A 14,226-nucleotide genomic window follows, 5' to 3' on the forward strand; every position below is an offset into this window, starting at 1 on the left:
CACTGAGATTCAAGATTTTTAGTAGATACACCTACAGTATCGATTTAGAGCTCCTACGTCGCTCCATTCTCAAGTTAATGTCACAAACTGAAAGCAGGGACTCAAGCGCAGAGCAGGTTGACGTATCAGAACACGATTTATTTACACACCAGTGCAATACTAGATACAGTGACGGGGGAAAGTCCAGGATTCCAGGGGATTAGGGGAAGGCTCTCTCTCTCTCTCTCACGCTCGCTCACGTCCTTACATCCGACTCACACACGTCCGTACCGCGGGGAGGTCACAGGTCCGGGAAGATAAACTGGAATAGGGAAGGGAGAAATCACTCACAAATCACGAAGGTAGGGCGTAAAGGTATAAGACCAAAAGAAAGACTGTCAGTAGCTCAATCATCCAGCGATGAGAGGATCTGTGACCCAGCCTCAAATAGTAGATCGGTAATCAGCTGATCGCCATCAGCTGATCGCCAACAGCTGTGTGAGCCAAGGGTGGGAGCCAGCTGTGAGCTCCGCCCAGGCAGAGAGGTAGGGGAGAGAGAGAAAAAGCAAAAACACAAGTGTAGCCTTGTGAGGCCGGCTGGGCAGGCACAGGGACCATGACAGTTAACCTATTTGCAAACTTGGGTGTCCATGTCACCCACCCACCAACAGCCTTTTACAGCTGAGGGGTGAAAAGTTTTTTATTTGAGGAAAAATGCTTCTTTGGTGTCACTCTATTTGGCTGCTCTATTACAGCATGACATAAACTGTACAGCTGTGTGGTTCTTTCGGGTGACCCAAAATGTTATCTAGAGCCGTCACTGATCTGTGGTGCTGAAGCAGAGCTGTGGACAATTTAAAATAGAAGCTCAAAATACTGAAAGGACAGCATCATATGGCTTTTATCACCAACATCACACACATTTTTTTTTATTGTTGTTGTTAATCTTTGAAACAAAAATTACATTGCGCCTAATTTGACATTGCCTCTGCTTTCTGTGTACTTATACATAACCAGGACATCACCAAGAATGAACTCTTCCTATATTACCAAGTGCAGCTTGTCCAAATGAACATGACTGTGAGTCTTAAAAACAGTACGGCTAGAATAAACCCCAGGTTACAACCTTTAGAGAGAACTGTGATGGCTTTCCACTGAACGAACACACGCACCACCCAGAATGTCCAGCAGGGGGCTCTGTTACCCAGTTCACGTTATTCCGCATATGTAGCCTTGGAAGAGTCCAAAGTTCAGAATTACATCTCAGACAATTATGCCTCCAGGCCTTTAATGACTTGCACAATATACCCGAGTCTAACAATATTATCGCCTTTTGGTCTGATCATGTGACATAATAAGCAAACTAGAGCTGAAAAGCAAAAGGTTACAAGTTATATGGGGGGAAAAAAACTTTTGAAAAAAAGATAGCCATCTTGGATAGACATTAATATGGGCAATTTATTTTTAAAGACATATTTAATATTGTTTCTTTAGTATAATAAGGCATAAGGCCTGGAGAGTATAAATTTAATAGCAGCGCTTAAGGTAGCTTTATCTGTTCAGGTGTATCACAAGTGATAGAAATACGGTGGATAAAGTATATGCACTTATTATTCAACAAGTCAAAGTGCAATAGTGATTCTTTATAGCAGGCAAAAAACTGTTGAGCCCCTATAGTATGGATCTGAAATATTACATTTGTGGCAACGGTCGTTCATTGTACCTGATATAAAGCTTAATAAAATTTGAAGGATTAAACCAGTGATTTCAGTTACAGTGGGAATCCAGTGTAACACGCTTGTCCTATAAATGGTGTGTTTGTACACCCATTGTTAGTGTTCATGAAGAAGTTGAGTGCTATAATATTGTGTATCCTTTCTGTTTTAGTTCTTTTTAAATTATTCTTCTTAATGCCATGCTCTTCCACCCTTTCCTCTCCTTTCTGAGCCCTCCTCTTCCTCTCCCCCTTTTCGTCATTACGTGTTGGCCGGTCAGACCTCCTCGCGCCCTCCCCTCCTCTGTCTCCCCCCTCCTCCTTCCCTCCCTGGGTCTTTTTCTCTGGCTTTTTCCAGGCTTCATGTCATACCACGGCTAATTCCTGAAATTCCTGCCCTCCTCTCGCTTCAAACAAGCGGCTTCAGGAAGGAGACGAGGCAGCAGAAAACAAACAAAGAGGGAAAAAAAATAAGAAGAAAACCCCCTACGGACTCCTTATTTTATTTTTAAAAAAATCATAATAATAAAATAAAATACTACTCTACCTGCCCGCCTGCCTGCCTGCCGGACTGCTAACAGGAGTTTGACCAGGTAAGCCGGTGCAAATGTTTCACAGTTTTCTGAGTGTTGAGCGCTGTTCAGGTTTCAGTTGCGGGATCTGTCGGAGTGAAACTTTCAGTTTGTTGAACAATGTGGATGTGAAGTCAGTTGTTTGAGCGCCTTCTCTCTGAAACAGCTCACACTCGCTGTCGGAGACAACATTCCATAAATTACTCGCATTTCTTCGCTGGAATTCCTGCATTTCCCCCCCTTCTTTTAATTCCAGCGGTGGAGTAAGTGAGCTCTGACTCCCTGTGCTTTAGCCGGAACCTTTCTCCTTCTCTCTCTCTTTCTTTTTTTTTTAGTGTGAGGGAATAACGTCAGGGCTGTGCGGTCAAACATTAGCGCCCGTCTGGGTAAAGTTTTACTCCGGGATCATTCAAACGGTGTATTTATTAACCCGCAGGATTAATTAAGTTTTCTGCCCTCCACCACTCCCCTTCTTTTCTTCTCAACAAGTGTGAGTAGTGTGTAAGTGTTTTGACAGGGTAGTGCCTTCTCAGTCTGCTATTGATTGAATTGTATTTAAGTGTGATTAAAAGCTGGGATAAATGATGTCATCAGTGGGACGATGAGGTAGAACTTCAAGTAGAATCGTACTAGCAAAATAAAAAAAAATTGCTTCGTGTCTTTTTAAACTATAATTTATTATGTCATGAACTGTGGTACTCCCGATGGTTTTTTTTTTTATTTAATTTTTTTAAATGTCTAATATATTTGTTTAGTTCGGCAAATAGGCTACAGTCAGCGGAATTAAAGACATGACGTGTTTTGCATGTATGCATTTACCCTGCGCTCTAGATTATAATCAAAGCAGTTTTTTGGCCATTTAAAATATCTGTTATGTTATATTTGTTGCCGTTTCTGCTGCTCTCTTGACCAGGTCTGTCTCGAAAAAGAGTTTTGAAATCTCAGACTATTTAAAGGATGTATAAAAATCACTTGAACAAACAATGATTGTAGCTTCTACCTTGTGGACAGAAGGGTTCTTAGATGACTTGATATCATTCACGAGGGATCTGCTTTGATACCTTACAGGTCGACAAGCCATTTACAGCAGTTTAATTACTGCCAATACTTTATTTTATTTTATTTATTTATTTTGAATACTGGTGTTGTGCAAAAAAAGTGATCAACTGTCAAAAGTCATTTCCGATGTTTGTGTGTAAATATCTACCAAATTGCTTATACTGGTAACTTGAATGTAGTCAGGATAAAGAAATGACATGTCTCGTTGGTATCTTTATGATTGTGCTTTATTGTCTTTTTTGGTTGTTTAAATGTCCCACAGAACTGTGATGTTGTATTTTTTGCAGTCTCTGCCTTCGTCTTGGCCAGATCTCTTTTAAAAAATACATTTTAATGTTCTTTTTGGCTAAAATGACTTGATATCATTCATTAGAGATATGGGGTTGTTGTTTTTTTTGTTTGTTTTTTTTACTTTTTAGGACATATGTAAGAGGTAAGATGGAGCTGTCATTTGCTTTTTAGTGTATATCCACTTAATAGTTGTAGTCATGCTTTAAGGCGTAATGTACTCATCATAGTGTTGCACACTGAAGAGGAGTTGAGTTCAGCTTTTAACAGTTGTGTAAATCATTACAAGACTTGTTCTCATACTCTTTATTTTCAAAGAAGCTGTACCTGAAAAAATAAAAATAAATGGAAATAAACAAGCAGAGAAGAAGCCCTGCGTATTTGCACTTAAGCAAAATCCAAAAATACAGTGTAATTAGTTGCTGTACACTGCGTCAATGCACACATACTCCTCAGCTTTTAGTGGTGGTAGTAATGAAGTTTAAAATAGTTATGCAGTTCTACTTTATGCGTGTATTTGATTTGGCAGCTCAAAGTTTTGCAGATTATGACAAATTGGTGCGATGTGAATCACAATAACAGCATGTAGTGTGGTAAACCTCTTAGAGTTAGAAAGCAACTGTCTGCACTCATCAACGCACTATATTGTCTAAATTCTCATTACACTGTAACGCATCAGCAGCGGTGTATCAGTCAACACAAGATGTAAATGTGGTTTGGATAGGAGGCCTTCATGCTTATGCTGGATTATAGATTCTGGATCATGTTTCTTTTTGTAATACCCACAGTGACATGGGAATCTGTGGAACTGCTAGAAATGAAATACAAGAAAAGAAAATCTACACAAAGCAATTTTATAGTGTATAAGTCTCTATTAATAGGTGAGCTGTGAAAACGATCTTTAAAAAAAAAACAAAAAACTAGTTTGCAAAGCTTTATTGATGTTTTCAGTTAAGTGTGTGTGTGTGTACAGTGTGTACAGTGGCTGGGACAATTGCATTTAAGCAGCTTTGCTTCAAAGCGAAAAGAAAAAAAGTATTTCATATTATTATTTTTGTCTCAATTTCTGATTTTAGCTTTACTGCTGTGTCCATTTTGGCTCATCCAGATGAATACCTGTCATGTCCCTTAGGTCAGGCTGCTAAACACAAGAAAAGGTCCTATCAAGACTTGTTGATTAGTTTGTCTGTTCTGGGCTACTGTAGAAACATGGTGGTATCTACCATGGATCGATTCCCTGGCTACTCTGAAGTGCATGTCGAAGTATCCTTGGGCAGGATACTGAACCCTGAGTTGCCCCTGATGAATCCATCATCAGTGTGTATGAGTGTTACACAAAGCAGTTATAGAATCAAATCAAATCACTTTTATTGTCACATCACATGTGCAGGTACATTGGTACAGCACATGTGAGTGAAATTCTTGTGTGTGAGCTTCACAAGCAACAGAGTTGTGCAAAATACAATAATGTAAACAAGCAAAATACAAGAATGGCTACATCTGAAACTAATAAATATATGTACAATATATAATAGTATATGCATTTCTGGATGTGTATACTAAATATTTTTCTACGTGTGTGTGTGTACACATATTTTACAAATTAAATAGAGTAAACAATAAATAAAATATATAAAAATATACAGAGTTAGAAAAATGCATGAATGTGTGTGTCATTGAGTGAATGAGGTTTGTAGTAAAAGTTTTGAGTAGAAAAGCGCGGTCCATTCACTCACTACTTCGCAAAGGAGAACAGAACTAATAGAACCAAAGCAGTTCCTATTTTCAGGTATTAATACACAAAGCAAAGCATGCTTATAGATACTTTATTCCTTTCCTCCTGCATATCCACCAAAATCCTACACACCGGATCTTTAAAACAATAAAAATACTCAGATTTCAACCTTATGAGTGTATTATAGACTTTTCATTGTTCAATATATTTTAATACATGTACAGTTCAGAGTGTGGATCGTGTGTGTGTGTGTTATGGTGTTTGTAGGTCAGCTGAGTGAGTATATTTTTCAGAGGAGCAACAGGTGTGAAGGAGCAGGAGTGACTGTGATGGAAGGGTAAAAATCACACCTGCCAGAGCCTCCTCTGAAGAGTCTGGCAGCTAGAGGAGTTGGCCTTTCTGTTTTCAAGGCTTTGGGTTCACTCTTGTCCCAGACACATGAATTATAATGTAATCTGAACTCTAAGGTTGCTTTGTTCACACTGGAGTAGCATTTGTGTGCGTGTGGGTGGATGTGGCTGGGCCTAGAGGTGGATGTGTTTGTGTGGGTGAATGAGTGGAACGAGAGGGGAGGTTAAAAAAGGTGTGTGATCAAGAAGAGAAATATGTGCGCTTTCATCCTTGTTTGGGAATCATTGTGTGTTTGTGTGTGCATAGCTGCCCTGAGACAGGTCCTCTCCACAGTGGAGGAGTTTCTTTTTTTTTTTTTTCCTGTACTCATCCCACATAGCGATCATTCCTCCTCCGCTTGCACGAGAAAAACGAATAATGCCTCAGATATGAGCCTTGTAGAACAAAGACTTTTTGCACAGCCCTCCCCTCCTTTTCTGCTAACGCTGCTGAGCACCCGTAGCACTGTGCAGTGTGTGTCTGTGTTGTCTATTGATTCCAGACAGTCTGATAAATCTTTACATTTGGATTATCTGGGATTCATATGAAAGACCTCAGCTCTTTTTCCCACTGGCATGTAGAAAGGGCAGAAGTTAAGTCTTAACTGTGGGATTCTGTATTATAATAGCAAATTAACAAAAGAAGCAAAAGTCTTTACCAGCCCTCATCATGTTCAAGCAGTTACGGAAGCATTTACACCTTGGACTGTTGAGAACAACCACTCCACTAACTTTTGGCAGCTTAACATACCGCATGTTATTAGTGTTAATAGTTTGTTGTCATTACCTGCTTATCAGCCCAGCATTTGGAGCCCCCTGTTTTACTTAGTTTAAACCCACCATGACTGATTTTATTTGCACAGCTTCCTGTCGCCACAAGTCTATAAGACTCTTGATTGATGCTGGGAATTTAGAGCAGCCTGCTGCAGGTGAACGCTACATCTGGCTGCAAGCGGTGAGACCAAATGATCATAGAGGGGTTGTGGACTGTGCAACCAGGCAGAGCTGTCAGATGATCATTTGCACTTTAAGTGCTAATCAGTCAACTGATCAATATATCGACAGGATGATTGTGAAAACAACCTTTGGCTGCTGCTTGTGATGTGTAAATATACTGTGAGGGGTTGACATTGCCGTATCAAAGTCGTCCTTTTATGTCTAATATGCAAAATATGCAAAAGCCACTGTGTTTGTTTAGTGTGTGGAGCTCGGAGACTCCCGCTGGGGCAGCCCAGTGGGACTCGGTGCCAGAGAACACGTGCTCTCAGCAAAAACCTAACAAAACAAACCTGTTTGCAGCCAGAGGCTCTCACTGCCACTTTATTTCTATCACGTAGCCTGATCCCATACTACTGCCTTTTTGCCAGAATGTTTTCTGCCTGTCTTTACATTCCCGGCCCGATTAGTGGAGATTGTGACCACTTCAGCACAACGCACACACTCGCACACAGACACACTCTGTGAGTGTAGCAAGTACTGTGACTTCTGGATATCTACACAGTATCTGTCTCAGTCTCTGTGTCCCTGTGTGGCCTCATGCTCACAGTAACACTGCTAATAGGTGAAAATTGTTTCCTTCTGAAGAACATGAGGTTTTACGCTAAAACCACTAAGATGAAGCTCGGGGTGCAATTAAAATAATCAGGACATTACCAAAGTCATTAGCAGTGTCTGTCAGTACAGTGTTTCCAATAACTAGTGTTGTTGGTGTTGAACTGCACAGCTGATTGACGTTGTTTATAAAAAGCTGCCCTGCTTGCCCACCTGGCTGGCTCTGGTCCAGAACAACCTGAGGCTCAACTACCTGCAGCTGCTTGTTGCTCATGTTTTACAATATGTGTCAGTGTGTGTGTCAGAGGGAAGGTTTCATTGTTTCTCTGTATGTGTGCCTCAGCCTTGCATACGACCCTGCTCTGATAAAGTCTTTGTTAGCGTTTTAACTTGTGTATGTGTGGGCATATTTGTGTTTTTGTGTGTCCCAAGTGTGTTTTTTTTTCCCCCTCTGTCTCACAAGTTTTAACCATGACCGGGTTTGCTTAGTTGGTCAGTGTGTACAGTTGTGTAAAGGAGTCGGGGCAGCCAAGGGGTTACGTGGCCCCTTGACCACAGCACCAGCTGGGGGATTATCCTGTTGAGCAGATCCAGTGTAGAGGGGCCACGCTGGGGCTGGTCTGGAGGCGTGAGGGAGGGGAGAGGGCTGTTTTAAGGCATGGCTTAGGTTAATTAACCTCCTGGACGCTTCGAGAGAGGCACAGAGCTCCACACTAATGGTTTATGGCCCCCACAGTTCTCACTTTGACATGCAGTGACCCTGAACTGGAGTTGTGTTTAGTTTAAAATCACGTCCATAAACAATAGAAATGTCACACTGGGATTATATCTGTCAGTTTCAGAAAGTTTAGTTTTATCGCAATCCATTAGCTCTTGACTAGCTGGTGAGCTTGTGATCGAGATTACGCCTTACATAAGCTTTTTAACTAGTTTGAGTTATGTGAGGGATTTAATTCAGAAAACTTAGGTTGGATAAGGCTGGAGGGATCGTTTAAGCGAGCCATGTTATGTGACTTGGTTTCCTAGTTTTCTTCTTAATGGCAATAGGTCTGTTAAAATCTGTGGATAAACTAACGCCACTCCGTTACACCGCACATGTCACACAGATGCTTGGCTAGGCCGAGTATTTTTTAAGCATACGTTATAAAAGCAGTGCCACTTTGACCTTCACAGCGTCACAAGAGAAGATCTGTTAACTAGTTGATTATGAACAATGTCACACTTTGAGTGCAGGATCAGGTCAGATTTTTTTCCTTGAGGGTTATCCAGAGTTCAAAAGTTTGACTCCTGTTTACAAATGAATCATCACCTGGACACACGGCGAGTGCGTTATGAATTTTATTAATCATTAAATCTTTAAAATGGGAATTCTCGCAGTTTATAGAGATGAAACCATGAAACCTTATCCAATGGATGCTTCAAATGCTTCTTTCACAAACCCTAATCCTAAGTAGAACCGTTTTCCTGAATCCTTTTTATATTTTAAACGTCAGAATTAAACACTGAGAAGAATTGCTCATAGGTTTGTGTATGGACAGTCTGCTCCCTTAGTAAATATGGCATACTGCTTTTAGTGTTTTCTGACTTTTTGCTTTTCATGTGTTGGAGTTTGTGTGGGTTCAAGTTGTTTTTAAAATCTATATCCGTTGTTGTTTGTACACATGTAAGTTCATGCGTGTGTAAGAAACAGAATTTGATGGGGCCGAATGGCTGACTGGCCGGACGCCTTGCAGGAAGCTTTGTGGAACATCGGGGCGCTCAGAGGAAGTGCAGGGGTGGGGAGAGCAGGGGGTGGGGGATGGCTGGAGAGTCTTACTCACTCCCCAGATCTCTTGCCAATCACAGCCTTTTTCGTTTGAGATCCTTGTACTCTCTCCACACACGTTCAGGTTTGGCATTATAACTGACGTAATGGTCACCGCTTTTCCCGTTGCTGCCCTAAATGGCCATGGAGAGCACCGGCAGGAAAAAAGTCAGTGACACAAACCCCTGTTTGTATTGACTCATGAGTGCGGAGCTCTTTCTTCACCGCGTCCTACTATTGTGGCCGTTCTCCCGTTTTTCTCCTCCTTCTCCATTTGTCAAGAGGAAGCGGTGGAGCCGACAACTGTCTCATTCTCCCCTCCCAAATATACATAAGGGCTGTGTGCATATCCTAAAGAAATTGGTGCGTAGGGAAAACAGGATGTGAATCTGCTGCGACTCAAACATCCCTACACTGTCACCCTTCCCTCTGGATTTCAGCACTGTTTAGAAGTTTGTTTGTTTTCCCCCCCTGTCGCAAACAGTCACAGGAATGCATAAGTTAATCGTTTTAATAACTCATCTTGTTGTTACAACACTCTTACACCCCAAACAATGCATAAACACATTGATTAGGACCTCAGCTGAGGATTGTAATAACACAGTCACTTATAGCGCTGGTGAAGAAATGGACAATCCTTAAAAAAGCCCCATGGCTTTAATATCCTGCTGTGATTCCACTTGGCATGTGGGTCTAAGTGTGTCTGAGGATGCAACTTGCAACGTGACGCAACTTTAATGTGTCTTCTCATTTGTCACACCCCTCCTCTCCTCCAACACCACATGCCCTCCGTTATTTGTTTTCATGTTGGCATTAAACTTATTATTAATCTTTTTTTCCCCCAGTGAGGGTTAGCAGATGTTGAGCTGATGTGATCTAATAATGGCCCTAATGTAGCAGCTAGGTTGCTAATAGTGTAGCTAAGAACTGGGTCTCAGTGACATTTCCTCAACATGATTCACTTTTCTGAAGATATTATGAAGGCATGAAGATATTTGCTCAGTATTAAGAAAATAATAACATCCCACTGCCCCTTACATCTTCAGCATATCCCTTTTGCTCTCCATCCCTGTGATCTGTTGATGATGCTGTTGTAAATCAACATTTAGTACTTAAGCATAAGTTAGCTACTGAAAAAAAGCGAGCAGAAACAGAATAGAAATGTTAAAATGCAATTAAAAAAAGTTTTTTAAAGGTGCCGTGTAGTTTCAAACTGCAGCTTTTCAAACAGCTCCAAAAATTTGTCACAAAATGTTTCTGTGAGCTAAATGTACAGTTTCTCCCAGGGAGAGACCCCCCCCCCCCCCCCCCCCCCCAAAAAAAAAGGAGAGGAAAGGACAGGTGTAGCTGCTCAGCTAGTATATTTTCCTAATCTTTCAATTTTATTGTCCTGATTTATTAGTTTTAATTCCGATATTGGATATTGTGTTTTTGTGTTTTTGTGTTTTTGTGAAATGTCATGAAAAATAAGTTGTTACTAGTTTTGTGTTATTCACTGGTTACCAGGCACTTTAGTCCAGGCTACCTTTTATACTAACTTTGTAGTGTCTAGGTGATCGAAATCTGCCATGTAGCTCACTTAAGATCTGCTTATATCAGTTGTCAAAATCCACAAAGAGCAGTGATGTCGGAGTAGCAACACAAATCAGCTGATCACATTCTGTACACAAAGAACATTGTACTGGAATGCACAAAACAAATTATTATGTGACTCTTTTCTGGTTAATTCTGCATTGCTACACCTGATCTTCAGGTTCCCCAACGCACCGAAGTCCATTTTAACCCCTGCTTCTAAATGAAAGAACTAAGATTTTGAATAATGGTCTTTACAGGCTGTGTGTGGTAACTGTTGTAGCTGCTGACCAAATAAGCTGAATAAATGATAAAATTATAAAATGTTAGTTAATAACAGTCATTGGTTTTGTGAAATGCTTATCATAGGAAATGTTCTATTGTTGCTGTTTTAGTAACAGCACAAATGATATCAAACGTTTAAAAGCATACATATAAGTGGTTGTCCTTGTTAGATAACAAAAAACACTATTGTTATCTACACACTATTTTGGAAATAATGTAAAATCATTAAAACATTTTGTGTAAACTGACAGAGCACCACTTCAATTTTTTCCTCTTCTGCCTTTCTTTTCTGTCCTGCCACATCCAGACGCAGCATCACCATCACACCTGTGCAGTTCATACAGACAGATTTGCTCCCTGCGGACACCTCGATCTCCTTCCACGTCCATCTACCACAAAGCTCAGACCCTCTACCACTCGCTCTGTGGTCCTCTCTCTGTCATCCCACCACGTCTGCAGAGTGGGTGCCAGCTCCCTCCCCCAGGGGTGGGAGTGAGGAGCTGGGGGACGGACTCGACAAACCCCTAGAGAATGATGCCGAGGGTGTGTGGAGCCCTGACATCGAGCAGAGCTTCCAGGAAGCCCTGGCCATCTACCCACCCTGTGGCCGTAGGAAGATCATCCTCTCAGATGAGGGCAAGATGTACGGTACGCCCATCTCTATAGTCTACTCTCCCTGTGAAGGACAGGATGATGTTCTCATGTGAACCAGGGTTGAGGATAATTCTCCTTAAATTAAACAAGTCAAGAAGTCTCCAATTTGATTTAACAATATGTTACACTTTCAGACACACAGGTCCTTAATGCATAGTGTATCATATTTGATACACAGAGTCTTTATGAGTTGTTAAGACTTCTACATCATTGGTGTGTGTTTTTGTTCTTTTCTCTACCAAAAAAACCTACAACTCTATAATATGTTTTCAAGTGCTAAACTGCAAAAAAAAAAATGCTGGATGTAGCAAATATGACACAAATTAAAACATATATATAGAAATGGATGATTTTTTAAATTTGTCAGAAAGTTTAATAATCACTTCCCCCAAAAAAAGAATTTTATGACAATTAATTCACAGTTGAGGCTTTAAAGGGTTAAGCCATATTCACTTGCTATATATATATATATGCACTCTTGACTCTTGACAACCATGCAAATCATTTGGCTTACTTAGACACTCAGAAATTGGCATGTCACAGCTGACCATTTTATATTATAGACTAGGGGTGTCAAACATAAGGCCCTGGGAACTTAATCAGCCTGGCAAAGACTCCGGCAACAACAAAAACCTTCTGCTTTATAAATACAGAACAGTCTGGGCAACGAACCTTTTCTTTAATTGTACACATTTATTTCTCAAGATTTAGGTCCAAAGATTTCTGCAGCATTTCTTTAGCATTTAAAAAAACTGAGATGAAATTACATTTCTTTTTCTCATATTGACATTTCTCAGGGATTAAATTACTTTACACTGAAAGAAAGGGGATTTTTACTGGTCTTGCCACTTAAGATCAAAGTGAGCTGTATGTGGCTCATGATGTAAGATGCATTTGACATCCGTAGCAAGAGTGTTAAAGTATTACATTTATAAATTAAGAATGATTTTATTTTTTTTACATTCACAACACAAATGTTGGTCATGGCATATAAAGCAAATAGTGTGAAGGTATCTCCATGAATTAGATTTTGCCTCAACAGAAAAGACAGCTGAGGTGGGATCCAAATTCTTTGACTGTGCTAAATGTGCTGTTTGAATAATATATTGATTAATATACAGTTAACTTTTCTGATGCATTCAAAACTGTGAGAAATTAATGTGTTCATTGCTGGTTTGTCAGTAACATAATGATTTCTTGTAACTGGACTATTGTGAAAATCCACCTGTGAGCCTCTTTGAATACTTCCAAACCTTTATAACTTGTTGTGGGGCAAAAAGAGATAAATATTCACCCCCACACACGCCTCATTATAAACTGAACTGTATATCTGCTTAAATTAGGGCCAGTGACATTTTTAGATATGTGTTTGCATATACATGCATGGGTTTAGGTTAACTGGTGATCCAAAAATGCCCTTAGGAGTGAATGTGAGCATGAATAGTTGCTCTGCGACAGACTGGCAACCTGTCTAGGGCGTACCGTGCCACGTGGCCTTTGACAGCTAGGTTTCGAACACATCTACATATCAGTGTTTGGCAATTATCATAGGGCCACCAAGTGGATACAGGAAATATTTCATGCTTTGATGTACTTCTTCCTCCTGTTATATGACAGATAACCAGAAACCTTCAGACCTTGAGTCCTGGCTATATTTAAAAAATTCTGAGCTTGCATAGAATGGTGCATCCTATCAGTATGGTAAATGCGAAGTTACTGTAGAGGTAATAGGGATGCTTAAAAACAGTATGAAATATCGAACACACTGAGATGTGGTAGCAGCTTTTCAGTTTTTATGGGTCTTGCATGTGAGAGTGGCGAAATGGCTCTATAGCACCAGCACAAAATTTCAAAAAAGAAGCCCTACATTTCATCTTCATATATGAAATCTAACATCCCAAATTCAACCCTAAAATAGTCGTCTTTAGTTTGTAGTTGCTACATAACTACACTGCAGGTCTTTCGATAATGAATGTGTGGAAAATGTCATTCCCAAACAGGTGTTGGGAAGGTGAGGTGACATGCCTTTACAGCATTTTGCTGAAAGATGTTTGGCGACAGATGGTTTGGCCCCCTGAGTGACTGTTTGATAGTAGATCTGGTAGGTGGAAAACAGAGCAGCCAGAGGTAGTGGTGCTTTCAGACAGACTCTGTCATCGCCTTGTTTTGTCACCGTGCCAGACAGCTCCTTTAACTGTTAGCTTTGCCTGGCCTAGCTTGGTGACCTATTGAGGTCATGGCCATCCTCTGATCATCACTTAAACCCTTATAAAGCCTGTAATAATAGTTGGAGTAGGGCATGAGAGAGGGGCAGGTGTGTCACTCTGTGTCACGGGGCCGTGGCGAGGGGTGGGGGAGGACTGGATCAGCAAAGATGTGGGGTTAGGGGTTTTTTTTTGTCAAGGAAAGCACTGAGGGACCCCTTCCTCCCTGTGGGGGTCAGGGGCAGGTGATGCGTGCCAGGGAGTGCGTCGGCTTGCCAAGAATGGCATGCACGCTTGAAGCCCGGGGGTTCAAGGCAGCTTGGCTGTAACCCTAAACCAGAATAGACGTTTACCCTTTGAGCGCCTGGAGGGGGGAGGAGGGGTGGACAAATAAACACCAAGGTGGGCAGCGGTGTCGTG

The 14,226-nt window shown here is 40.9% G+C and overlaps 1 protein-coding gene across 4 annotated transcripts in view; it reads left to right on the plus strand.

Moving 5' to 3' along the window:
- Positions 1-1,966: 1,966 nt before the first annotated feature.
- tead4 (TEA domain transcription factor 4) overlaps positions 1,967-14,226 on the plus strand; it is a 37,541-nt gene continuing 25,281 nt past the window's right edge. Inside the window, exon 1 of one of the 4 annotated variants that reach the window (XM_086299259.1) lies at positions 1,967-2,286. Coding sequence is in view for 2 of the 4 variants with exons in the window: in XM_086299260.1 (XP_086155386.1) it covers positions 11,590-11,596 (7 nt within the window). In the remaining 2 variants the exon portion in view is untranslated. Of the gene's footprint in view, positions 2,287-11,257; positions 11,597-14,226 lie in introns of those variants that run through there. The other 3 variants (XM_086299260.1, XM_086299257.1, XM_086299258.1) reach the window with 3 other exon arrangements.

Source organism: Aulonocara sp. 'chitande type north' Nkhata Bay, linkage group LG7, assembly GCF_057382095.1.
Source record: "Aulonocara sp. 'chitande type north' Nkhata Bay isolate Kocher_YH1m ecotype deep benthic linkage group LG7, A_spYH_male_GT1.1, whole genome shotgun sequence".
Classification (NCBI taxonomy): Eukaryota; Metazoa; Chordata; class Actinopteri; order Cichliformes; family Cichlidae; genus Aulonocara; species Aulonocara sp. 'chitande type north' Nkhata Bay.